The sequence below is a fragment of the Curcuma longa genome, chromosome 6 (assembly GCF_044706935.1).
Source record: "Curcuma longa cultivar G26 ecotype Majalengka, Jawa Barat chromosome 6, ITB_CL_G26_1.1, whole genome shotgun sequence".
In the NCBI taxonomy this organism is placed as follows: domain Eukaryota; kingdom Viridiplantae; phylum Streptophyta; class Magnoliopsida; order Zingiberales; family Zingiberaceae; genus Curcuma; species Curcuma longa.
In genome coordinates, this window is record NC_133866.1 from 6,965,825 (window position 1) to 6,992,996 (window position 27,172).

A 27,172-nucleotide genomic window follows, 5' to 3' on the forward strand; every position below is an offset into this window, starting at 1 on the left:
ATTGAGCATTCATTGCTAAGAAAGTTGTTACACCTTACATAGCTGCTCATAGAGCGATCAACACTAAGAAAGTTGTTACACCTAACTTAGCCGCTCTCCAAATAGTACATAACCATTTTCTGAATGACACACAGTCATTTATCTGATGGCTCACAACCATCATCCAGGTGGCACCTAGCCGTTCTCCAGTGATACACAAATCACTCTTCTTGTGGTACATAACCATTTCCTGGACTCATTATGTCTTGCTATTTACCCAGATTAAATAATTTGTATTTACATCAATATGAACATCTCTAATCCCTCAATTTGACTATTATGTCAAGAGCATGTTCCATATTCAATATTCACAAACATTTCTATACATAACAGAAATGGGTCGACCAGTGAATAACATCATAAGATGTAAATATGTTTAATCTTCCTTTTTAGCTAGAATCTATTCATTCTAATCAGTCGCTTTCCTAGTTATGCTCCATAGACCGAATCATCCATAGTCATAGGATACACGCTAAAGTAGCAGACACTGATTAGAATTTCAAGTAGACAGCCAAATAGTCACTTAAGGGCAAATACTGAGATCAACATATAATCTCATAGGGCTCACATAGTAGAGAAGCAGGGATCCATTCTCCTACTACCCTAATTGTCGCATTAGCACATGTGGTATGAATCACATGCTACGATGTTATTCTCTTTACCAAAAAGAGTGCATGTTTTCCTCAAATTAACATCGTACAGATTTCGATCTAGACATTCCCAATGCCTAATCCAGAATTTAACACATAAATTCTAATCTGGCTTCTAACAGGTTTAGTAAATGGTGGGAGCATTTACTTCGATCATCAAACTTTAAATGATCTCATCTTGATTCCAATATCAAGGCGACCCCAGCTTATAGGAATGTAACAATTTTAACAGCTACATAAGCTAACAGCTGCTTAAGCTGAACTATAAGCACCGGTCTTACCTCTATTCATACATAACAAATAGAGATGATTGTCCATGTGAGAGGACCAATCACTACCTGCCAACATGCTCACCGAGATCTTATCTCAAGAATGTAACTTTAAACACATACACTGAATAAATTATGGCATTTTACTTAATCAAATCACAATATTTGATTGTCAATTCAACTTTGTTACATTCTACGAAGTCCCATAGACTTTACATGTTCATTAAATGACTCTCTAGTCATTGGCTTAGTAAAAGGATCTGCAAGCATAGCTCTTGTAGGGATATACTCAAGAATCACCTTCTTTTTAGCAATAATATCCCTTACAAAGTTATATTTGATAGCTATATGCTTGCCCTTGCTGTGATATTTGGGATCCTTCGAAAAAGCTATTGCAGCTTGACTGTCACAATAGACAGTAACTGGACTCCCACTGTCTTCAGCAATCTTCAGATGCTTTAGGAACCTTCTTAACCAGACTGCTTCTTGCACAGCTGCTGAACATGCCACATATTCAGCTTCCATAGTTGACAAGGCTACACAAGCCTGTTTCTTGCTGTTCCAGGAGATGGCGCCACCATTCAGCAAGAACGCATAGCCTGATGTGGATTTTCTATCATCCAGGTCCCCAGCCCAATCTGCATCTGAATAGCCCTTCAGGCTCATATCTGATCCTTGAAAACAGAGACAATAATCTGTTGTTGCCTTCAGATATCTGAATATCCTTTTTACTGCCTTCCAGTGTCTCGGTCCTGGATTTGACTGGAACCGACTTACTAAGCCAACAGCATAGCTGATATCGGGACGTGTACACAACATAGTGTACATCAAACTACCAATAGCACTGGCATATGGTCTTTTCTTCATTTCGGCTATTTCATTAGGAGTCTTGGGACACATATTCTTGCTCAGAACAGTACCTTTCACAATAGGTGTCTGTTCTATGTTGCACTCAGACATGCCGAACTGTTGTAACATCTTATTAATATAAGTCTCTTGAGACAAACCCAAAAGTCTTTTAGAACGATCTCTAATGATCTTCACCCCTAAGATGTACTCGGCTTCCCCCATATCTGTTGTATCAAATTGTGATGATAACCACTTCTTGATTTCATTCACAAACCTTATGTCATTTCCAGCTATCAACATATCATCAACGTATAATGATAAAATGACATACTTTCCTTTTTCCCTTTTCAGGAAAACACAATGATCCTCATTGATCATTTCGAAACCATAAGATAAAATGACTTCATTAAATCTTATGTTCCATTGCCTTGACGCTTGCTTTAGCCCATATATAGATTTTTTAAGTCTACATACTTTATCCTCTTGGCCTTCAGCAATGAAACCTTCTGGCTGAACCATATAGATTTCCTCGTCAAGTTCACCATTAAGGAAAGCGGTTTTTACATCCATCTGATGTAATTCTAAGTCATAATGTGCCACAAAGGCCAAAATAACTCGTATTGATACAAATTTTACTACAGGAGAAAATGTCTCTTCAAAGTCAATACCCTCTACTTGGGTAAATCCTTTTGCAACTAATCGAGCTTTGTATCTGTTAATCGATCCATCAGCTTTCCTCTTTATTTTGAGAATCCATTTATTCCCAATAGCCTTTCGGCCAGGAGGAAGATCGACTAAGTCCCAAACATGATTCTTATTCATAGACTCCATCTCTTCAACCATTGCAGTTTTCCACTTTTCTTTAACTCTACATCCCAATGCTTCCTCAACAGATTGAGGTTCATCATCGTCAACTGGGAGTGTCATCAATGCCTCATTCTCAATATCAAACCTCTTCTTAGGTTTGATTTTACGAATACTTCTTCGTAAGTTGGGCTGTTGAGAAGTCAACTCATGACTAGGCAAATTACTCCCACTCGGTTGACTAGGTTCAGGCATCTCTATAGACACCTCTTTGGTTGATAATGTCTCATCCTCCTCAAATAGAGGAACTGTCTTCTCAACCTCACCTCTAATTGGGAACTCAGTTTCAAGAAAAGTAGCATCTCTCGACTCTATTTCAGAGATAGTTCCATCTTGCTGCTCACCAATGAAAACATAACCTTTAGAAGTATCAGAATACCTTATAAAGATACACTTCTTACCCCTAGGTCCCAGTTTTCCATATTTATGAGAGTTATCATGAACATAGGCAGCTGACCCCCAGGGTCTCAGATTACTCAAATCCGGCTTTCTGCCAGTCCAACGTTCATATGGGGTAGATGGAACTGATTTTGAAGGCACTCTGTTAAGTATATAAGCCGCTGCTAATAATGCATCTCCCCAATAGGAAATAGGCAAATTAGCTTGGGCCATCATAGACCTAACCATTTCAAGAAGAGTCCTATTTCTTCTTTCAGCAACCCCATTTTGCTGCGGAGTTCCAGGGATTGTCAGCTGTCTAATAATCCCTCTATCATTACATATTGTCTTGAACATATCAGACAAATATTCCCCCCCACGGTCAGTGCGTAGGGTCTTAACCTTACGTTCCATTTGATTCTCAACTTCGTTCATATAACGAATGAAGCAATCTAATGCTTCAGATTTATGAGAAATCAAATACACATGACCGAAACGAGAGAAATCATCAATAAATGTAATGAAGTAAGAAGCTCCATGTCTAGCCTTCACATTCATTGGACCACAAATATCCGAATGAATCAATTGCAATGGTGACTCAGCCCTAATAGCCTTACCAAATGGTTTTCGAGTCGCTTTTCCAGCAAGACAATGCTCACATATAGACAAGTTGAATCTTAGCTCGAGTGCCTAATAGACCCTCTCTAGCCAACCGATTCATACGTTCTTGTCCTATATGTCCTAATCTAGCATGCCAAACTTCATCAGTTATATCTGCATCACTAGTAAGAGCAATGTTTGAAAAACAACTATCAATTCCACAACTGATATTTGGTTCCACATCAAGAACCATAAAACCATTCGTTAAATAACCATATCCGATTGACACTGAGTCAATCTTAAGTTCCACACACCGGCTATAAAAATTAATACAATACCCTAATTCAAGAAGACTAGTTACAGAAACAAGATTCCTTCGAATCTCCGGAGCATACAGAACATCATGTAGAAACAATGTACTTCCACCACGAAGGTTAAGTTTGCAAGTGCCGATTCCTTTGACTTCAACTCTTGCATTGTTTCCTACATAAATCCATTTGTTGCCAGCTGGTACCCTATGGTACTCAACATACGTAACTCGTTCCCGAGTTACATGGTTGGTTGCTCCCGAATCTATAATCCACAAAGGATAAGAATCTGCCAACAACACAGAACTAGCAACTAAATGCTCAGAAAAAGAAGACACACTAGGAGAAACCTTTTTCAGCTCAGAACATTCCCGAGCGAAGTGACCCTCTTTGCCACAGTTAAAGCAAGTCAACTTGCTTTTAGGTTTCTTTCCAGTCTTCTTTCCCTTCTTCTTGATAGGGTCTGGTCTCACTCCTATAGTAAGACCATCTACAGGTTCAATCATGACCTGATTTATAGCCTCTAGAACTTTTTGTTCCTCTAGGACATCCTGTATCCTAAGGTGCCAGTTTTTGTAGTTATCCCCATTAAAATTTTCTCCATTATTTAAATCAGCTATGATGTTCTTTGTTGCCATAACCTATCATAAATAAACAAATTATTCAGATATTCAGTGTATGTCATTTTATGTATGTAATCTCTAAATTGACTCAATGTAAATTTGATTTGGTTTACAAAATCAAGTGAGAATTACATTCTCACTCATCATTTGTATGTTCCAATCTAATTTGCATTGATCTATTTTTCTTCAACTGGGATATTAATTGGATGATGCCAGGATACATAATCCTGTGATGAACTCAAATATCCCTCAGAAGTGTCCTCTCCAGAGTCTTCTCTTGGATCTTCTTCTGGATCCTCTTCACAATCAGCATAGTGAAGCAGTTCTGTGCACAACTCAGTATATGTAATACGTCCCTTATGGCGCTTCCATATATGAAATGCTTCAACTCACAGGTTTTCAGGCAATGAACAAATCAAAGCTTAAATCCTGTAGTTGCCCAGAATCAGAAAATCCTACTTCTCTAGGCGCCAACATAATCTGTCTAACCTCCCCATATGTCCACTAACTCCATAAGCTGAGTCATATTCTATCCACTGGATAATTTCCCTCAGTTTATTGTGCATGACATCATGTCGAGTCATAGTGGTAATCGTCCTTGCCATCTGAAAAATTGAAATTAATGAAGTCAGTACAAAACTGACAAACCAGTACATATACCAGCTTAATTCAATTTATACAGGCATAGACCTAACACAATAAATCAAGAAAAACAAATCTTCTTGATTTATTGGGGCTTTGTCAACTGATCCTTTTATCAATTGATCGGCACCTTGAAGACTCAACATGGCAAGTTCCATGAATTAAAATATCATCTAGCTCTAAGCACCCCAGGCACTTGAGCACCATGCATGATATTTCTAATCATCTTCAATCATGTTGACTAAGCCTATTGAGTTGTTTCTAGGGTATAAGTTGTTCAAACAACTTCTCAATTATGAGTATGGTTGACTAATGTCAACTCTAACCAAGTCTAATCTATACTTGGTTATCTTTAATCAAGAATTGTCACCGTGCCAGAGCACTTGACATTCCACTTGATTGGGCTAATTGAGCACAAAAGTTCAATTCATTCTTATAAAATAGCTCAATCAATACATGAATGAAACTAATTCATTACAGTATAATGATCATGCTTTAGTGGTTAGCCCATGTTGTTACAACTGTAGAGGTCGCCTGTTCGATTCCATGCAGCCACCCATTATTATTATTATTTTTTTTTTTCTTTAAATTGGGCTGATTGATTAATTGGGCTAACCCAATTAATCAATTTCTATTTAATCAGGTTTTTCGGGCCAAATTGATAGCAACACAGTTTCATTTTTTTTTTTTAACAGGGCTGATCATTCAATTTGGGCTGATATTAAATGGGCTTTAATTGGACCTTAGCCCAAAATAATGAAATCACATGATGATTTCATTTCCCAATATCTCACATTTTTTTTTTAAACGTGTAAAAGCCTTTTAATTTTGCCCTAATCTGCCGATTTTCTTTTCTTTTTATGAAGCACAGTGATTTCACGAAGCACAGTGTTTCTTCTCAACGAAGCACAGTGTCTTCCCGCCGTCCAAAACCTTCCTCCTGCCGCCAGTACCTCTATGGCCGGCGCCGACCTCTCTGTCAGCGCAGCCTCGCCGGCACCAGCCTTGCCGGCGTCCGGGACCAGCAACTGCCTTGCTGCCAGAAAACGAAGCCAACACTCATGAGCGTTGCTTCCCCTGACTCCAGCCGCCGACTCCACGCCAGCCTCGCCGGAATCAAGGAACAAATTACTGGCCGCGGACAGCACTACTGCACTGCCGCAAGTACACATCTCCAACCAAGACAGAGACGAGCAGGACAAAAATCACTTCGCCGGACAAACCAGAGACAGCGACGGAAAAATTGGAATTTCGGCCAGAACAGAAATCGCTGTGATTTCTCTGTTCTATTTTAGGGAAACTAAACAGGTAAATTTCTACTTGCTCTGATACCAATGTTGATTACCTGTTGTAGCGTGCTTCTTTTCCGGCGAACTGGGACTGCTCGACTGGGAAGCTTGCGTCGGAGAAACCTTCGTCTCTAGCTCCGGTGTCAAAGATCGCTTCTGTCGGAAGAGTTATCACTTGACGGAAGACTCTCCACGAATCCACAAACCAAATCCTACGATTTGGCGTTCTTCTCCGGCAACCTCTTCTCCTCTTCGCTTGGACGCTCACAAGCACAGGACCGAACCTCTCTCGTAGGGCTTTCCTCTCCCTTTAATAGGGAGAGGCTGCGTTCTCCACCGAGTGCAGATAGTGCACTCGTGGAGTGCGTAGTGGGCGGTTACATAAACCGCTAACAGGATCCTTGTATGGATTGTATCATTTGGATCTTTGTTATTAATGTTATATGGATGTTGATATTGAAATGAATTTTGTTATTGATTGTGTATTATATTGTGGATGTGGATGTTAATATTTGCGACGATAGATTCTATATAATTTGTGAATCGATCCGGTTGGATTGATATTTTATGTATAATAGAATATGAATTATTTTTTAAATTTTGCGACAAATTTTACAATGAAAATGGAATTCGTTGCAGATTTGCGACGAATTCTGCGACGAAAATAAATTCGTCGCAAATCTATCGTAGTGATATTTTGCAACGAAAACCATTTTCGTTGCAGAATTCGTCGCAGATTTGCAACGAATTTCATTTTCGTCGCTAATTTGCGACGAATCATATTCGTCGCAAATTAGCGACGATACAAATTCGTTGCAAATCTGCGACGAATTCATATTCGTCGCAAATCTGCGACGAATTCTTGTTTCGTCGCAGATTTGCAACGAATTTTATTCGTCGCAGATTTGCGACGAAAATGAAATTCGTTGCAAATCTACGACGAATTCTGCGACGAATTTAAGTTCGTTGCATATTAGCGACGAATTCTGTTTTCGTTGCAGATTTGCGACGAATTTGATTCGTTGCAAATCTGCGACGAACATAAATTCGTCGCAGATTTGCAACGAATTTGGCGACGAAAATAGCTTTTCATCGCTAAAATTTGCGACGAAATACAAAATTTTCATCGCAAAAATTGGTGACGAGTTTATACCAACGAACTAGGATTCGTCGCAAAGTTCGTTGCAAAACGTTTTGCGACGATTTTTTTTTTAAAAATTCGTCACAAATTTCGTCGCTAATTAAGGGTTTTTTTTGTAGTGGATGCCGAATCAGTAAGAGCTGCATGGGATTGAATAAACTGTTATTTTTGGTGTCGCCGGGAAGCTTCTACAAGATTCCATCAGGATACGACGATGCGTCGTACGTGAAAATTTAGTACTTTTGTGGGCCAGCCTGGCCCGCAGTAATGCTGGGTGGTCTGGCCCCATAACGCTAAATCTGTTGTTTCCAGATTAGGTGTGATTCAGTTAAGCTGGTCAAGAGAAGGATAAGACCCTTTGACCTTGACAATTTTTTCGAATCAGCCATTCATATTGGGATAAATATAAACCGAACCCCTGTTAACCCGGCATCGAAAATAAACGTACACATTGTGATGTATATTTTTAAGTATATATGTGTGGTATGACATTAGATATTTGGATTAAAAATAAATAAATAAAGAGTATGGCACTAGATTAAACTCTTGCAGCTATTCGTTTCGCCATTTTTTAATTAAATTGTTTTGATAGTAATGATATTTTATTTAGAAAAAATGAAAAAAAAATGACGTGTTCTGGCCAGTATATCGTAGATGGTTCCAACACTGGTTCAAGGGTTGCCGACGTGCATGTTTCTGTGATGAAGCCGCGGAGGGAGAAGAAGAGACCTGCAAGATATTCTAAAAAGAGGATTAGAATGACACCGGGACAGGGATTCCCGGTAAGCCACTCCGACGCTCAAGTTAAGATCAACGTGAGGAAGGAGTTAAAGGCTTGGAGAAATTAGATTTATGTATGCGTATTTGTACCATGGGTATGAATTAATTACCTTTTTATAGTAGTTAGATTTTTGAAATATTAGTATCTATTTGAGAAACGTTCTGACCTACTTTTTCCTTTTTAGAAAGATTCCATCAATTTATAAATTTAAGAATGTGTTCCTTTTTTTTTTTTTTTTTGAGAATTGGTTCTGCGCTTCCTAGTTTAAAGGGGGTAACTTCGTTTCTAGGTGAGAATCACACGCCAAATGTATACTCGTGATGTTGAGCGCATGTCAAGACCAAATTCTGGGTTTAGCATAGGGTGCGAGAAGCATGCCGAGACCAAGTCATGTGGTCGACACTTGATGCAGGAAGCGTGCCGAGACCAGGTCACGAGATTGGTACCTAATAAAGGAGACATGCTAAGATCAAGTCATGAGATCGATAACTGAGGCAGGAGGTGTGTTGAGACTGAGTTATGAGGTCGGCACATGCTTAAGAAATCATACAGACACTAGGAGGTCGGCACATGCTTAAGGAAGCATACTGAGACTGGAATAAGAGATTGACACATGTTTAAGGAAGCATACCGAAACCGGAGTAGGAGGTCGGTACATGCCTAAGGAAGCATATCGAGACCGAAGTAGGAGGTCGACACATGTTTAAAGAAACATACCGAGACCGGAATAAGAGGTCGGCACATGCTTAAGGAAGCATACCGAGACTGAAGTAGGAAGCCGGCATATGCCTAAGGAAACATATCGAGACCAGAGTAGGAGGTCGGCCCATGTTTAAAGAAGCATACCAAGACTAGAATAGGAGGTCGGCACATGCTTAAGGAAACATACCGAGATCGGAGTAGAAGGTCGACACATATATGCTTAAGGAAGTATACCGGGACCGGAGTAGGAGATCGACACATGCTTAAAGAAGCATACCGAGATCGAAACAAGAGATGGGCATATACTTAGGGATGCATACCAAGACTGAAACAGAAGGTTGGGGGTTTATCTAGGTTTGTGAAATAACCTTTCAACAAATAACTAATGTTTTAGATTTACCTTATTTTCCTTATTCTTTTTTATCCGACGTCGACGTAACTATCAAATAACTCCGCCGGATCAAGAAGGATAGCTTTAGATACTCTGGAATAGAAAGAGACAGTCGTGTCTATAATTAAAATTTTTATATTTGATTACCAATTAGATGAGTTAAATTTACGAGTTGATAAAAAATAGAATATATATATTATTATAATTATGATTTATATTTAAATTGGACGGATCAAGCGGAATAATTGAGATATATAAATGAGATATTGTGTCCTCGGGGTAATAGTGCCACAATATGACATTCAAATTGTCACTCAAACTTCTACGTCAGGGATAATCAATAAAATTAATTGGAATTTATCATAAATGAGATGCGATATTATTTTGATAATTAATTTAAAAAATCATTTTTGAATATTTCAATAAAAATGTAAAACTTTTTGGTGGAAAAGAATTGAGTTCCCTGTGAAGGAGCACAAGTACCAGCCGTGTCAGAATTGTGTGTGCTCAGGATGTGAAAGTCCGAGTCAGCCTGTGATGCTTTTGGACACTACAAGAAAAACAGTCATAGACAACGATTTTCCACCGATGTCTATGAGAAAATCGACCGATGTCTATGAAGGCGATGTAAAAGATCTGACATTTTAGACATCGATTTGTAACCGATGTAGTATCAATTAACAACATCGGTTTGTAACCGATGTAGTACCGATGTAGTATCACTCAAAGACATCAATTCTGCAACGGTGAAAAACCGATGTAATATCTGTTTAACATCAATTTTAGCAACGATTTTCGACCGATATAATATCACTCAACGACATCGGTTCTGCAACGGTGTAAAACCGATGTAATATCTGTTTAACATCAAATTTAGCAACGATTTTCGACCGATGTAATATCACTTAACGACAACGCTTCCAAACCGATGTCATTAAATCTAAAACTGTTGTAATAACACTTATTTTTTTTATGTTGTTTGTAAATTATGATCGAGCAAGAGTACAAAAATATTATAAATTCACACAACAAATCACAAATATAAAAGTACCAATATATTTAATCACCTCAATATTTACAAATAACCAAAAGTAACTAACACAAATATTATTCTTGCAACATATTACACATTCCCTCAGCGTTTTCATCCCCAGAAGGATCACCTTCAGCCCCATCGTCCTCTTCCTGGTCTTCGCCATTTTGTTCATCATCATCCTCTTCGTCCTCAACTTCATTCTTGCTCTTTCGAAGTAGCCTTCAAAGAAACGAAACTGATCTACAACGAACCTTCTTTTTCACCAAATAAGATTCTTACAGAAGTAGCATCTGAATGAACATATTCAGAGTCCATGTACAACTGAAGATAAAATTGAAGCATATTAGAGTGATTATGAAAAACCTGATAAAAAATTATTTTCCGAAAACCTTCAGCTTCACACTGTGTGCAAAATTTTCCAGAGGACTTGTACAAATTCATTCATCTACAACGATAAAGAGAACAATGGATATGAGAAAAAACTATATAAAGGAAATTCAAAACCAGTTAATAGCTATACTTACACGGCGATCACAAACTATTCAAGACATGACATTCATGCTGCAAAAGGTTGGAATCCGCCAACCTAGCGGCCCCACACGAAAGACATGACATTCATGAAGTACTTAAGCAGGAAGCTATTCAAGAATAGCATGATAACTGAAAGGTCATGATTACCTTATAAGGTAAACATCTATTGTTATAAGGTCATGACAACCTGATAACTATGAATTCACATCATCACCAAACAAGGAAATGTAGTACAGATCTGATTTGGCACATACACCATCAACTATTGTTATCTTATGCTTTCGTTCTTTAATTACACACTTTCAGTCATCAATCACTTTCTGATCCTGTCTATTAAAATACCATCTCTTTATTATATATATATATATATATATATATATATATATATATATATATATATATATATATATATAAAATTAATTAATTAATTAATATTTTACGTGTCTTAAAATATACGATTATGTGCAATATCAAAATTGGAGCACTCGAAAAACTTTCGAGCATCTGAAATAGTAAATATATTTTTTATATTATTTTTTATTTACGATTAAGTCATTTAAGATTTTACGAGATTGAATTATAGTATTAAATATAAAAATAAATAAATAAAAATTATTATTTATTTATTTTTTGGATTTATGATTAAGCCATTTAAAATTATCCCTTTAGCATTTAGGGTTAAGTTATAGTATTAAATATAAAAAAAAATTAAATAAGAATTATTTATTTTTTATTTTTTATTTACGATTAAGCCATTTAAGATTTTCCCTTTAGGATTTAGGAGTTGGATAAAAAATATATATTTACTATTTCAAACGTCCAAAATTCTTCCGGACACCCCAATTCTGATGTCGCGCATAGTCGTATATCTTAAAGCGCACATGATATCACTCATATATATATATATATATATATATATATATATATATATATATATATATATATATATATATATATATATATATAAAAGGATTAGAGTTTGGATGGCTTAAGCTTAATATAATAATTCTATGCATGAAACTCTATGGAATACCAGAATACCAAAGAAGGATCTTGTACACAATCTTATCCTACTTTGTACAAGATTGTTTTCAAGACTCAAACATGTGACATATAAGTCCCACGACAATAATTTTATCAATGCGCTAAGATTCCCTTAGATTCCCTTTTATATTATTATAAAAATATAATAACTTATATATATATATATATATATATATATATATATAAATCATCACGTTGCATATTTATACTCTTCAACAAAACGACTAAAATAATGAAACAAAAAGAGAATGGAAATCCTACTATCTTTTTAGATGGTCTTGGCTAGCTCTGACAACAAGAAAAGGTAAAATAAGAATTGCTCTAAGAAAATTAAAAAAGAAAGAAAGAAGAGGATTGTTGTTCTAAGAATAAAAAAGAACGGCTGTTGGAGAAGAAAAAGAGAAAAATAACTAAGTTATTATTGGGAAGATAAGAAGAGATTGTGTATGTGGAAAAGAATTTAAAAAATGAGAGATTGTATTTCCCTCAAAAAATTTTAAATTATTTTTAATCGATTGAATTGGTTTAATTCAATTAAATTTGGTTCAGTCATAACATGACCAAATCAAAACTAAATCAACCTCGATTTAACAAACATATTCTTTATCTTTAGGCCTAATTGAAGGATTTTGTTCGATCTCAATCTGATTTTAAATCACACATTCACTTCATGTTTATTCGATTTAATTAATTAATTTATTTATTTTATAAAAATCTAATATTTAATAAAATTTATATAGATAATAATAATTTAAAAACTTAGGATGTGTTATAGCCCAAGACGGATCTAATGTGGCCCCATCTCTGTATACATATTGAGAAGGACATATGATCACTACAAAAAAAATCACTGATTTGCAATAAATTTTGTAATGAATTTTACAAAAAAAAATTGTTGCAAAAAAATTTTGCCACTAATTTTGAAATGAAAATATTTTCATCGCAAAATTTTCTAACAAAAAAATAGAAATTCATCTCAAAATTTGTAACAAATAAAAATTTATCATAAAATTCATTGCAAATCAGTGACGAAAAAGATTTTCATCGTAAATTGATAAATTTTGCAACCAAAGATTTTGTTGCAAAATTTATCGTAAATTTATAATTTTTCCGGGTAGCCTATAAATTTGATACACATTTTCAGTGCAAATCAACAACAAAAATCATTTTCGTCACTGATTTGCAATGCAATCATTTTTGTCACAAATTGATAAATTTTGCAACAAAAGATCTTTTTCCAAAATTTGTCGTAAACTTGTAATTTTTTCCATACGACCAATTTGTAAATATGATACATCATGCATACATATAAAACTTGTATATCTGATCATATCTAATACATTCATATACATCAAAGATCCCATAACAAAAATGACAAATAAAAAATTCCATAACAAAATATGATACATCATGTATGACAAACCAAAGATCCCATACAAAATCTGATATATCATATATATAAAAATTCCAAAACAAAGTTAATCTAAGAAATCATCATAACAAAAGATCTCATAACAATGTGCAAGTCAAACTAGATAATATAACAAATTATCTCTTATAAGATTTAACTTCTGAGAAACATTTCACATAGTTCCTCTTCTTAAAAGTAATTAAGATTCTTAACAAGAAAATACAAGAGTAATATGTTGGACAATTTTTGTCGGATAGATTAATTCTTTGCTGAATTACAAGACAATTCAACTTATCTTGTAGAGATGACTTGAATTGATAATTTTAAGCTGTCAGCAGGGGCTGGTATTTTCTCGATCACCAGTGCTGAGTCAACCAAATGGCTGAGTCACCTATTGCCGAGAGGCCGACTGCCGAGACACCGAGAGTCGAGTGTCAAGACGCCGAGTGGCCGAGACGTCGAGTGCCAAGACGCCGAGTGGCCGAGACGCCGAGTGCCGAGACGCCGAGTGGTGAGACGCCGAGTGGCTGAGACGCCAAGTGCCGAGACGCCAAGAGCCGAGACGTCAAGTGGCCGAGACATTGAGTGCCGAGACGCCGAGTGGCCGATACGCCGAGTGCCGAGACGCCGAGACGCCGAGTGGTGAGACACCGAGTGGCTGAGACGCCAAGTGCCGAGACACCAAGAGCTGAGACGTCAAGTGACCGAGACGCCGAGTGCCGAGACGTCGAGTGGCCGAGACGTCGAGTTCTGAGACGTCGAATGGCCGAGAGGATGATGTCGAGGCCTGCGTTCAATGCAGTTTCCTTAAAATAGATTCGTCCTCTCCGGTGGTGCTTAGAGGTCACGACGGACGTTTGTTTCCCAGGATACAATGACAGAACTACGCTGACCACCAAGCATAGGCAGATCGCGACGAACTGAGATAGTATCAGAACGCTATCACGGGATTCTGTCAAGCCGACGGAGAGAAAGAAAAGAAAGGTGGATTTGCTTAGCTTTTTCGTTTTGCTCAAGACTTGGAGTCTTATATAGAGTTTCTCAAAAAGAAAATATTTCCAAGTGACAAAATGTTGGTTCATTCGCTTGGACAAATTTTGTCATGATCGGTTTGGCATTCGACGTGCGCAGGTTGCGCTCGCACACGAATCGCTCTTGATTCAGTACAATCTGGGCCCTGGATTTGCACCCCCTCCCTGCGCACCCACACGTGACAAAGAGCCTCTCCACATACATTTGTTCACAACATCAATGGCGGATCCAGACTGATTTTTCAACCGGGGCTCAATTTTTTCAACCAGGTCGGCTGCAGAATTTTTTCAACCAGGCCGGCTGCAGAATTTTTTCAACCAATCGGCTCAAAAAATTTGAACAACCTTGAACAGTCTTATGAGAAAAACAATGATTAAATTATAACAACTTAAAAGATGAAAGTGAAAAATAATGATTAAATTATAACAACTTAAAAGATGAAAGTTATTACTTTTAAAGAATGACTCATCAGTAACATCATAAACAAGCAGAATGCCCATGACACATCGATAGTATGCTACAACAAAAGTATTCACTCCACCAAAACTTTTTCAAAATTTGCATCTGTAAATCATAGTTCAGAAAACAACCACCATACCAGTTGTTATGGTTCGAAAGCGCTCCTGACCAGTGGTATCCCAAATTTGCAGTTTAATTCGCTTGCCATCAAGCTCAATAGTTCTGATTTTAAAATCAATACTGTGGAGAAGACATAAAACTTTCAGAATTTAAAGAAGAAAACAAACAAGAAAAAGAAAATAAAACAGTGAGGGAGAGATACACCAAATAAGAAAGAAGCAAATTAAGTCATCAATGTTTTGGAAGTTGAAACAATTGATTCTAGACAAAAGGAAGTTGAAAATAACTTGAACTACCTTGTATGCCCAATGAAGGTACGAATTTTCATCATTAATTTCTTTGCCAAGACGAGCAATCACTTTTGAAGGAGTCCATACTGCATTCTGCTACCATACACATCAGATTCTGTCAGAGAATACACATTTCAAGTGACATTTAAATGAAATTCTTTAAGTGATTAATCCTATTGCTACCTCTGTAGTCTGTTCAAGTAGCATTTGATCCAGAATTGGAATACACGTTTCTGAGCTTGCAGGCTGACTTCAAGTATCAAATAAGAGGAGACAATTGTGTTCTACGAGTATTCATTTCTGAAAATATTGTAAAATTTGTTCATTTTCAATTGTGGCAAAAATCTCCTTCTCGATGTATACAACCAAACTATCATTCATCCACTCATCCCCCATCCTATTGCGTAAATCAGTCTTGATAATTTTCATCGCAGAAAAGACCCTTTCAACAGAAGCAGTTGTAACTGGTAAGACCAATGCTAGCTCAATCAAACGATATACCAATGAAAAAACTGTATTTTTGCCAGTTTCAACCATCTTTTTAGCAAGACTTCCCAAATCTTCAATCATAGAAAATTCATCTTCTTCTCGTACATTTTGAATGTAAGTCTCAAGCTGGTTCTCAAGTATTATATGATCAGTTAACGAAAAATCCTCCGGATAAAGTTTAGCAAGGTGGAGTAGTTTACCAATATCAAATTGAGAAAAAGAATCCTTTGGATCTAAACAAGCAATGCAAGTAAGTACCTCCGTATTTGATTCTGAAAAACGATTATTCATCTCTTGAATCATCATATCAAGAACCTGAAATAATAATAATAAATGAATACAAAATGTATTAGAAAGCAATATCATAAAAATACTAAAATTCAATAAAGTATATAAAATTAATACCTCACAGAAAATTCCAACGCGATAGTGATGAAAATTAGTAATCATTTGCCCATTACGTCTGCTACGACCACGAATTCTTATATTTTCTTCCATATTCGGTACTAGGATCATATGGTTGCTACAAAATGTGTTGACGACATCCAAATGTTTCTCCCATCCTTCCTCTCTAAATTTTTGTAGTCGAACTTTCATCGTTTTGATCAAACTGACAGCTAGTACCATATTTTGATTCTTTTGTTGTAAAGCAAGCGACAATTCATTTGTGATCCCCAATAAATATTTCATGAAATGCATCACAAACACAAATTCATAATTCTCCATCTTATCAATCAAACTAGCAGCCATACCACTACTATCATCATTAGTACCATCATCATGCACATTTTCAAGCACTTGTAAAACAGAATTCCACGAAGATATTAAACGAACAATAGTCATATAATGCGAACCCCAACGAGTATCCCCTGGTCGTTTTAAACTGATTTCCTGATTTTTTTCCTTTGCCACTAACAATATCTCCTTTCTCTAAACCTTCTAAAAGTCTATCATGTTCAATTTGTCTAAATTTATCTTTTCTTTTACATGAAGCACCAGCAATATTCACAATCATAGTAACATACTGGAAAAAATCACTCACAATCCGATTACTTTTAGCAACTGCAACAACAACTAGTTGAAGCTGGTGAGAAAAACAATGGATATACCTTGCAGATGAATTTTCCTTCAATATGAGAGCTTTCAATCCATTATACTCGCCTCGCATATTTGAGGCCCCATCATATCCTTGGCCCCTTAATCTTGATAATGATAATTTATGTTTTGCAAATAATTCATCAATAGCCTTCTTTAAAGAAATAGCAGAAGTGTCAGACACATGAACAACAGCAAGAAATCTTTCAATAACACATCCTTGTTTGTTCACGTATCTCAAAACAACTCCCATTTGCTCTTTGACTGAACTATCTCGGCATTCATCAACCATAAGAGAAAATATATTGTCCCCTATGTCATTAAGAATGACATTTGTGACTTCAGTAGCACAAGCCCGTGTTAACTCCTTTTGAATTGTTGGAGACTTCATTTGATTGTTTCCAGGGGCATTATCATTCATTGTCTTGGCAACATCGTCATTTCTTTGAGTATACCACTCAATCAATTCAAGAAAATTACCTTTATTTAAAGAATGCAATGACTCGTCATGCCCGCGGAAAGGCAAACCTTGCTTTAAAAGAAAACGTGTAACATCTAAAACTGCCGTTAATCGAGTGCGATACGCAACCTCGATTGCGCGCCCCTGTGCTTGTAACAAATGTGACACACTTTGTCGCTGATTTTGAAAAGCCTCAAGTTGTGTTCTTGCATCATTATGAACACTACTTACACCACCAACATGCGTATTAAATGTTTCAATAGCTTTTTTCCAATTAGTTATTCCTGAATTGGTAAATGCCTCATCTCTACCTCGACATCCTCTTTGAGAATTTGCAAAAAGATAGCAGCAAAAACAAAAAGCAGCATCTTTTGAAATGCTATATTCTAACCATGAAAACTTTTTAAACCAAGCATCTTGAAAACTCCTATGCTCTTTACCAAATTGTTTTCGAGGATAACTATGACCAAATGGTTGACAAGGGCCTCTAATCAAATATTCTCTTCGAATTTGATCTCTAATAGAAATATCAAATTCATTAATTGGTTTACGTAGTCCTGGATCACTAATAACATCATCTGGGTTGAATTCAATGCAATGATGTTTTTTCTTACTATTTTCTTCATTACTAGAAGATTCCACACTTCGTTTTAAATATTTTTCCATAACCTATATTAAAAAAATAAAACAATAATTAAAATCCATAACCTTTAAAATTTTGCATTTCCTATTTGTATATATAAATTATGCAAAAAAATACAGGTAAATTAAAAAAAAACAATTAAACATATTAATCAGATTAATCAGATTAAACAAATTAAATAGATTAATCATCTAATTAAACAGTACAAATTAAATAGTACTAAAATCAATTATTAAACAGTTATTAATCATCTAAAATCATATATGAAACTTGAAGTTACAGTACTAAAATCAGAACAGAATAGCAGATTAAACAGTGCATTAAACAGTAATTAAAGTATTAAACAGCTATACTAATACAGTTAAAACTAAATAGCTAAATACCTAAATGGTTTAAACAGTGCATTAAACAGTACATTTTACTTATACCTAAATCACTAAATGGCTAAATAATCAGCAGCCCGATTGCAGATTGCTCGAAGTCGAAGAGGACCGAACTCACCGAAGACTTGAAGTTGAAGGTGTCGCCCGCAGCGAGCGAAGCTTGAAGGCGGGGGCGGGGCGGACTTTGGAGGACGGCAGGACGCGATCGGCGCGGCGATCGAAGGTTGAAGCCGGCGATCGAAGCTTGGCCGGCGATTGAAACTTGAAGGCGCCGATCGAAGCTTCAAGCTTGGGCAGCGATCGGCGGCGGGACGGTGCGGTTCGGAGTTCAGAGGACACAATCGGAGGACGGCAGGACGCGATCGCAGGATCGCTTGAAGGGGCAGACGTGGTTGGGCGGTGCCGGTGCGGTTCGGACAGAGGACCGAGGACGCGATGAGGAGGATGCGATCGGCGGTGCCGCGGTGCGACAAAGCGGAGAAAGCTAAACCTAATCCAGGTTAACCCAAAACATTAGCCCCTAATCTAAATAAACCCAACAAATTTAGGCCCGGCCCGGGGCCGTCGGCCCGTAGCCGTGGTTGTCCTGGGCCGGGCTCTGCTCGCAGGCTGCAGTGGCCGACCCTTTTTTGAAACCTGCGCCGTTGCGCCGTTACGCATTAGCGGCCGCGCGGTGGAGCTCCTAGCCGACGGTTCATGGTCGGACGATGGACCTCCAGGCTCCAGGAGGGAGCTACTGCGATCTCAGGGGGGGCTCAATCACCCCCATCCCCCCCCCCCATCGCCCCCCTCACTGGATCCGCCACTGCAGTGGATCCCTTTACTTCTGTACTATGCAGATCTCTTGAAGTTCATTGTCGTTTTTGCACTAGTAACTCCTTTAAATGGTTAACCTCTTCATTCAATTAATTTATTCTCTCTTATTGCTAGTGGGGTAGAAAAAGATGTACCAACAACTCTACAACTTTTGTTTAAAAAACTCAGTCCAAATATTCTTCCTCCTTTTGATCCATTAGTCGCCTCAATTTAAAGACTCATATTATTACCAGCAAATAATTCAGATCCATTATTATTACCATTAGCACCCGAACTTTTCTGTGCTAGCTTATCATATTTCTCCTATATTTCATGAGAAAAATTAAAATAAATTTACAATAACAATATAATATAAACACATATAATCTTGATTCGAGATATATAATCATGAGACTATATAGATCTAACATTGAATAAATTGAAATTTATGGGAAAAAAAAGAGAATCTCTATCAAGTAATTCATTAGAAATCAAATAATCTAGTAAGCAATGAAAATAAATTTCGGAGAGACTAATCTAATAAATTCATCTTACTGCATTGTTATGGTATATTCAATATAATATATTAAATTCAACAAAACATCCATTCAATAATTGAACATTTTGAAATTACAAACCTTAATTGTTTTAGCTCTCTCCCCACTCCATGTCTTGTCTTTTTTTTTTGAAATGTGTGCGTGAAAGTATCTATGAATAATGACTTGTTCTCCTTTTTTTTTTGGTTAAAAAACATTGTTATAAATAATGAAAGTCTGAATTAGATTCAAAAATTAGTATTTAAAAAAAATTAACAATCTTTATCTATGTTCATCGATATTGATCAAACCTCCCGCATATATTATAGATGTTTCTCCATAATTATAAGCTTGATTTGTTTTATTCCGGTGACTCTTCGTCTGCTCTCCGCAGATTCCTAAAAATTCACAATCTTACCCCAATTCTCCTCAGTGATCTAGTTTGGTTTTTTTCCTTGGTCTTCACATGATTTAGTATGTATCGGATGTGATCGTCATATTTTTCTTAAAAATTATTCTTATTTCCAACTCTTCAATCTTGTCCCAAGTGAATACCTACTGCAATAGAAAAAAAGTAATTGATTATATTTCATATATAAACAGATTGAAATAACTTACCTTAAACTCATTCCACCATAGCTCTTTTATATTTTATGGAGTGCTTGTATAAGTCGCCGAAATATCTCCCCAATGATTATTCACTATTCTATTAAGCTTGTTAATAACATATCAAAAATTTATAAATCTATCATAAAGTTACAAACAACCATGTTAAATAAATAAGTTAGTTGAAAAAATAAAATATTTTATAAATAATTGCTACAATACATGTAAAATTTTAATATTTAGTACTTATAAATCTCTACTAAGGGCTATCAATTCTCGGTTGTCTTCCCTCTCAACAAATGAGTGTCATACCGAAGGGCTGACGAAGGTATTAGCGAAGGTACATTAGTAGCCATTTGTTGAGAATGAAAAGGTCCTACAACTGAAAAGGGGGCAAAGGTACATTGTCAGCAAGGGAATGAGATTACAAAAGTGCTGAAATAGACTGATGGTGATGAGTATAATCTTCCATCAGTATTTCATCTATGACTATCATGTTGAAACTATCAACTATAATTGTTAGGATAAAGTAAATAAAAATTATATGTTCATCGGATGCACAATGAAAAATATTTAAAAAAACTTACCATATTTAAATGTGCGAAACAAGACATTAATATGTCACTTCTAATGACTCATAGAAAAAATAGTGCATTAACAGATAAAATATATAAATTTAAGAATGAGACGGTAAATAGACAACTAATTGAATTATGAGATTTGTAAATTTGTAAATTAAAATTAAATTTACTCACATAAAAATAACATTACCATATATGAAGATAAAATATAAGATAACAAAACTTACCCATCATAAAAAATCAAAGTCCTCATTGTCATCATCATCATCATCCTCACCACCACCACCACCACTATCATCATCATCAGTCTTAAAATTGTCATCCTCGTGAATTCCATTTGCATCCATGTTTATTACTACTCCCCTGGGATCTCGTAATGTTGAAATATTATATTCGTTGATTTGAAATATATTCACAACTTCATCTTGGTGATATATTATGTCTTCCCAATGTTTCTCAATTTTTTTTTGTGCTTTTGTTTTACAAACATTCCATCAATTAATTTTGTCATATTTCAAACTTGGGTATGAAGCATAAAATATTTGAATCGCTTGTTGTGTCAACATAAATGGTTCATTTTTCTTATAAAATTTTTTATGATTTATTTCAATCAAATTAAACCGTGGATGCACCTTCATCCCTTTGATAAGGCCAAACCAGTAACATATTAATAAAACAACTCGCAATTCTGATCTAGGATACTCCACCTCTATAATTTCATCCGAAAAATCATTACTTGTAGCTCCATCATTGAATAAACATAAACCCCACTATTCATTATAGTTTTCTCCATCCATATTCTTAGTATGAAAATTATATCCATTTATGAAATGTGTTGACCAAGTTCGTACCATTGATTTTGGACCCTATGATAAATGGATTAATAATTCTTGCTCAACGTGAGTTTGATTATCATAAATCAAAAGTCAAATAAATATGTTTAAAATTAAGTCAAAATATGTCTAAAAATAATTTATAGTCTACTTACATATTTTTTGAATCATGGTGTAAATTCTTCATCATATAGAAGTGATCAAACTCATATGTCGAAAGTTCATAATTTAAGTTTTAAAAATCCTACAAAAATAAATTATAACACAAATGATTTACGACATAAGAAATATAAAATAATAAATATATATACTAACTTGAAATATGATGTTACTTCTGGATAGTTTAGTAAAATATATATGTGAGTTAGTTGTCATTCTTCATCAGTTAAGTATATACGCGTACATGATCTACTTGGTCGACTAAGGTAGTTAAAATTTGAAAATGACTTCAACAGGACCCTCATCATTTCTTCCCATTCTCCTCCCTTTACACTGAATGTGAGACTCAAAATAATGCAAAAGTTGTTAATTCCTCGACAATGTATGCATTATCAATAGAGGCTTCAACATGTTTCTTATTTTTTACTTTTTGAATGATATAGAAATCTAATTATAATAAAATAAAATATATTAAAAAAATAATATGTAATCAAATTAGTCATTTTATATGCATTGATAATATTGAAGTATAGAAGATAAAAATTTTATCTTTCAAATAGATATATCCATCGAAATTAGACAAAGCCTCAAACTTTGATCTCATATTGTAAATGAATCAAAAGATGTTCAATGGAATCAAAAAATAATGATGAAAATATCATTTCTAAACTACACAAAATGATTGAAATCTCTCTCTAATGTCTTCATGTGTGAATGTCTCAACACTGGCAAGCAAATATCATAAAGAGAAATGTTTAAGTTTAGTAATGATACCTCATATAAAATTTAGTAAGATTTTCTTAAAAACAATAGGAATTAGCCTTTCCATGAATATATGACAGTCATGACTTTTCAAACTAATCAATTTGCATTCCTTCATATCGTACATCTCCCAAGATTAGAGACATAACCATCAAGAAATCTCAATAAGTTCAACCATTCACAAATAATCTGTCTTTAATCCTTATTCAATGTATAAGCTGCCTTTGACTTTAATCTCCTACTATTTTCATCGACATCAAGAGTGGGACATTTACAAAAGAGTCATATATCTTTTCTTGCATTCAAATTATCTTTCATTTTTTCAATGATATTCATAACTGTATTTATCATATTATCAAAAATATTTTTCTCAATATATATTACATCGAAATTATGATGAATCAAAAGACTCTTCCAATATGGTAAATCCTCAAATATACTCAATTTAATCCATTTATGAGTACTTTCATATTTATATATTGCACCATGTGACTCTTCAATAATAGATGGAAACTTAAGCACTCTATACTAAATTTGTTCACCTATTAATCTCAATGGTATCGGTGTTCTTTCAGTTCTATTCTTAGTAAATTCTTTTGTATTCCTTATGAATTTATGATTTAGTGGTAAAAGTTATATATAACAATCAAAATAACTTGATTTTTTCTCATATTTCAATCTAATTAACTTTGATCTCTTCATACATATTAGACATCATAAGATCCCAGTGGTACTTGTAGGATCTTATAACGCGCTAGAGGGGGCGTGAATAGCGCGGTCGTCGCTTTTCGTTCGTTCGTTCTATCAGAAATACTTAGCAATGGATATTAGAAAAGAATGCAGGGACACGCAGATTTTTACTTGGTTCCTAACCCCTCAGGATTAGTACATCAAGGCCTATGTACGGAAGGCGTCCGTCCACTAGTAGTCTCCTTTTCGAACGTTCGTTCGGAGGTGGAGAAGCCCATTTTACAGTCCAGATAAATAATAATAATAAATAAAACAATAAAACTTAAAAAAAATTAAGACAAACACTTGGTCGTCGAGCGACTGGATAGGATCTGATCCAATCTGATGTTCTCGATCTTATTTGGGTTGAGTCTGATATTTCGATCGCTTGGAACATTCATTCCGATCGCCTGGAATCAATTGACTCAGGTTTGACCTGAGTTGACTCTGGTCTTGGTTCGGCTGTCTCTGTTTGCTTCACTTATACTTTCTCTATCTTGCTCTCAACTCCTGGTTCCTGCAAGACAGGCATACAAACATGCAAGACAACCTAAACCTTATCATGTGGGTCTAACTTTAGATTTTTGCCAAAATCCTAGGTTAGTCTAACGCATACCGTTCCACTCTGGGAACATGCCCTTACCCACTCCACTCGGGAGAAGTTTTGCCAACAAGTCCTCCAGACTTGTTGGACTTCGCGCTTAGCCATGGTTCTCAAGCTCCAAGAATTTGCTACTAGGTTCCCCCAGTCCTCTTGACCGCTTAAACTTCACCAAGCCTCTGGTCCTCCTGACCATACTCGCTTAGACTTTGGTCACGTTTCCCGGTTCTTCGACACTGCATGGACTTGCACCTGGTGCACTTGACCTTGCTAAGACTTCTGTCTGATCCTCCAAACTATGACTTGCCTTTGCCTAGCCTACAACTAGGACTTTCCCTGCCTAGCTTCACTCACCAGGACTTCCTTGCCCAATCTTCCAGATCAAGACTTTCAATGTCTAGTCTAACCGATTAGGACTTCTTGCTAGTCGTCTGGTCAAACAGACCTGACTAGACTTCACTCACATCCAAATATCAGGTCCTTTTTGGATTAACCCTTGGTCAAACTGACCAGACCTAGGTGTGTTATCAAACATCGAAACTCTAGGGTCAGACCTAGTCCACTTTGCACTAACAATCTTCCCCTTTTTAATGTTTGATAATTTCTTAAGTTAATTTGGTCAGGGTTTAACAATCTAGGAGAAATCTATATAATTAACTTAAGCCCTTCTCCCCCATTTCACACATCAAAAAGATTGTTTTGAAATTCAGTTTGCATCGACAATCAGGGTAATATCTATGGTTACAACTTAGTCTTGACAGTTCTTGAAAGATCATAGTAAATTACAAATAATTTTAAAAGAATTTTTGAAAAGAATTTTTCACAAAATATTGCAGTAAGTTTCATAAAACCTTTTCAAAATAATTTCTCAAAAGCTTTTCAAATCAGGTTTTTGAAAATATACCATAGTTTTGCAATAGAGTTTTTAAAATAACTTTTAAAATGATTTATTTTCGAATTAGTATTTCAAACCTAAGATTTTGAAAAGATTTTCAAAATAATTTAGCAAAGAATTTTCAAACTAATTTTTTAATGGATTTTTCAAATGAGTTTTAAAAAGCTTGCCAGTATATATCAAAGTAATTTTTCAGTATAGTTTTCAAAATAAGTTTAAGATGATTTTTTAATTTTATAAAGGATTCTTTAAAAGTGTTTTCAACATAAATAGTTTTTGAAAAACTAGTTATTATCCTTTTAAATCAGAATCTCCCCTTAACCTGACACATCCTCAGGGCTCTTTATTAACTACAAAGCAATCTCTCTGTGTGTCTTAGGGTTTGATTCAAATCAAAAGGATAATGAGTAATATGTAACATAATTTTGAAACCGTTTTAAAGTATTTTTGAAATATTTTTTAAAAACTAATTTTAAAATAATTTTACTCTTTCGATTTGGACCTTCCCCTAAATCTGACACTTTATTAGGACTCCTTGTTAACAACAAGGCAAACTCCCTAAGTATTTTAGAGGTTAATCTAAATTAAATAGAGCAAATAATTTATAATTTATAATTTATAATTTATAATTTATAATTGAATTTTTAAGTTTGGATTCCTCCTAAATCTGACACTCTCTTAGAGTTGCTTGTTGACTATAAGGCAATCTCCCTATGTGTCTTAGAGTTGTTCCCAAGTTAAAAGTACAATTTTAAAATATTTTGCAAAACATTTTGTAAGATATGAATTTTCAAACAATATTTTTAAACTTAATTTTTAAAAGGTCTTTTAAGGATAATCTTTCAAGAATGACCTCCCCTTAACTAGACACTCTTCTTAGGACATCTTTATTTACCACAAGAATTTTCTGCCTATGTGTCTTATGATTCTTAGACTTAGTGATGACCTAAAAGTTTGTGTCTAAGTATTGGTCAACCAATTTTTAAATATATAATATTTTAAAAACTATAGTATAGATACACACAGCAATCATGAATTTCAAGTAAATATCAAATTTTCAAAATAGATTTTATAAAAGTAGTTATAATAATTTTTGAAAGACTTTTTCAAAATATTATACTTTAATGTCCTTATCATCTCACCCATATTAAGTGTCAAGGGTAACCTTATGGATGTTGTGAGATGAGTCGTCAATTTTATCTATATTAATTTTCAGTTAAGTTCTAATAAGCGTTTGACCTTACGTTAGATTCTGATTTAATCGTCAATCAATTAAGTCCACATTTCAAAAATTGGCTTTCAGGTCATGGCGAAGCAAGGGCTTTCTTGGTTATCGGAATAACGACCACTTCCTTAGACAAAGTCTTTTAAGAAATTATGACTTTAATCAATTTCTTGATAAATCTTAGTTTAACTAGTTTAGGATGTAGCGAGATAGTTTTGGTTAGTTCCACTTAATTAAGCAGACCAAGCAAGGTACTTTTTACCCCACTTGACTACCTACACTAAGTTTCTTTGATGTATTATCATCTCGTCCCTACCCTAGTACTATATTGACAAGTGTCAACCATTCATATATCCTTAACTAACCGTTTTAGATTAAGCAGTAAGTAAACATGATGACATGACATTTATGTGTATTTAAAATAAAACATATGTATGTTCACGGTAAGTATGTATGAGTCAAATAATATAAGTAATTTTTAATTTCTAATAATGTATCAAATTCTTAATTTAATATATTTCGTGTGGACCTGCAGAGCAGCGAACGAGGTCAAGGAAAGTGTGCTCGAACTCCTCTGAGTAACCCTTGACGATGTGGGTGGGGTTCTGGCTGAAGACCTGCATCTGGCGCTGGTGGCTCTCGCTGAGGCAGTGCCACTTGAAGCCATTCTCGTCCCGACACTGCTTCTGGCACATCTGGCAGTACCATCGGAGTTTCTGCAACCCCTTTCTCCTTGATCCTGTTCGCGATCGCCTTCGGCGTCAAGAACTCGTTTTTCCCCATCTGCCCCGTTCGCTTTGATCCTGGACGTCTACCTGATCCGTTCTATCAAGGCATCTCCGATGTTCCATTTTGAGATGCTGGGCGGGCCCGTTTTGAGATGCTGGGCCTGGCCTGCTAGAAATCCAAGAAGTGGCTCCGGTATTCCAGG

At 35.5% G+C, this 27,172-nt stretch overlaps 2 protein-coding genes across 2 annotated transcripts in view; both read right to left on the reverse strand.

Annotated features, from left to right (window-relative positions):
* Nucleotides 1–27,172, reverse strand: part of LOC141830624 (xanthine dehydrogenase-like) — a 157,532-nt gene that overhangs the window by 118,380 nt on the left and 11,980 nt on the right. The gene's annotated exons all lie outside the window — the stretch shown is intronic.
* Nucleotides 16,729–18,186, reverse strand: LOC141831032 (uncharacterized). The gene has a single exon (XM_074718481.1). It carries the CDS (start codon nt 18,157–18,159, stop codon nt 16,729–16,731), a length of 1,431 nt encoding a protein of 476 aa, XP_074574582.1. The 5' UTR covers nt 18,160–18,186.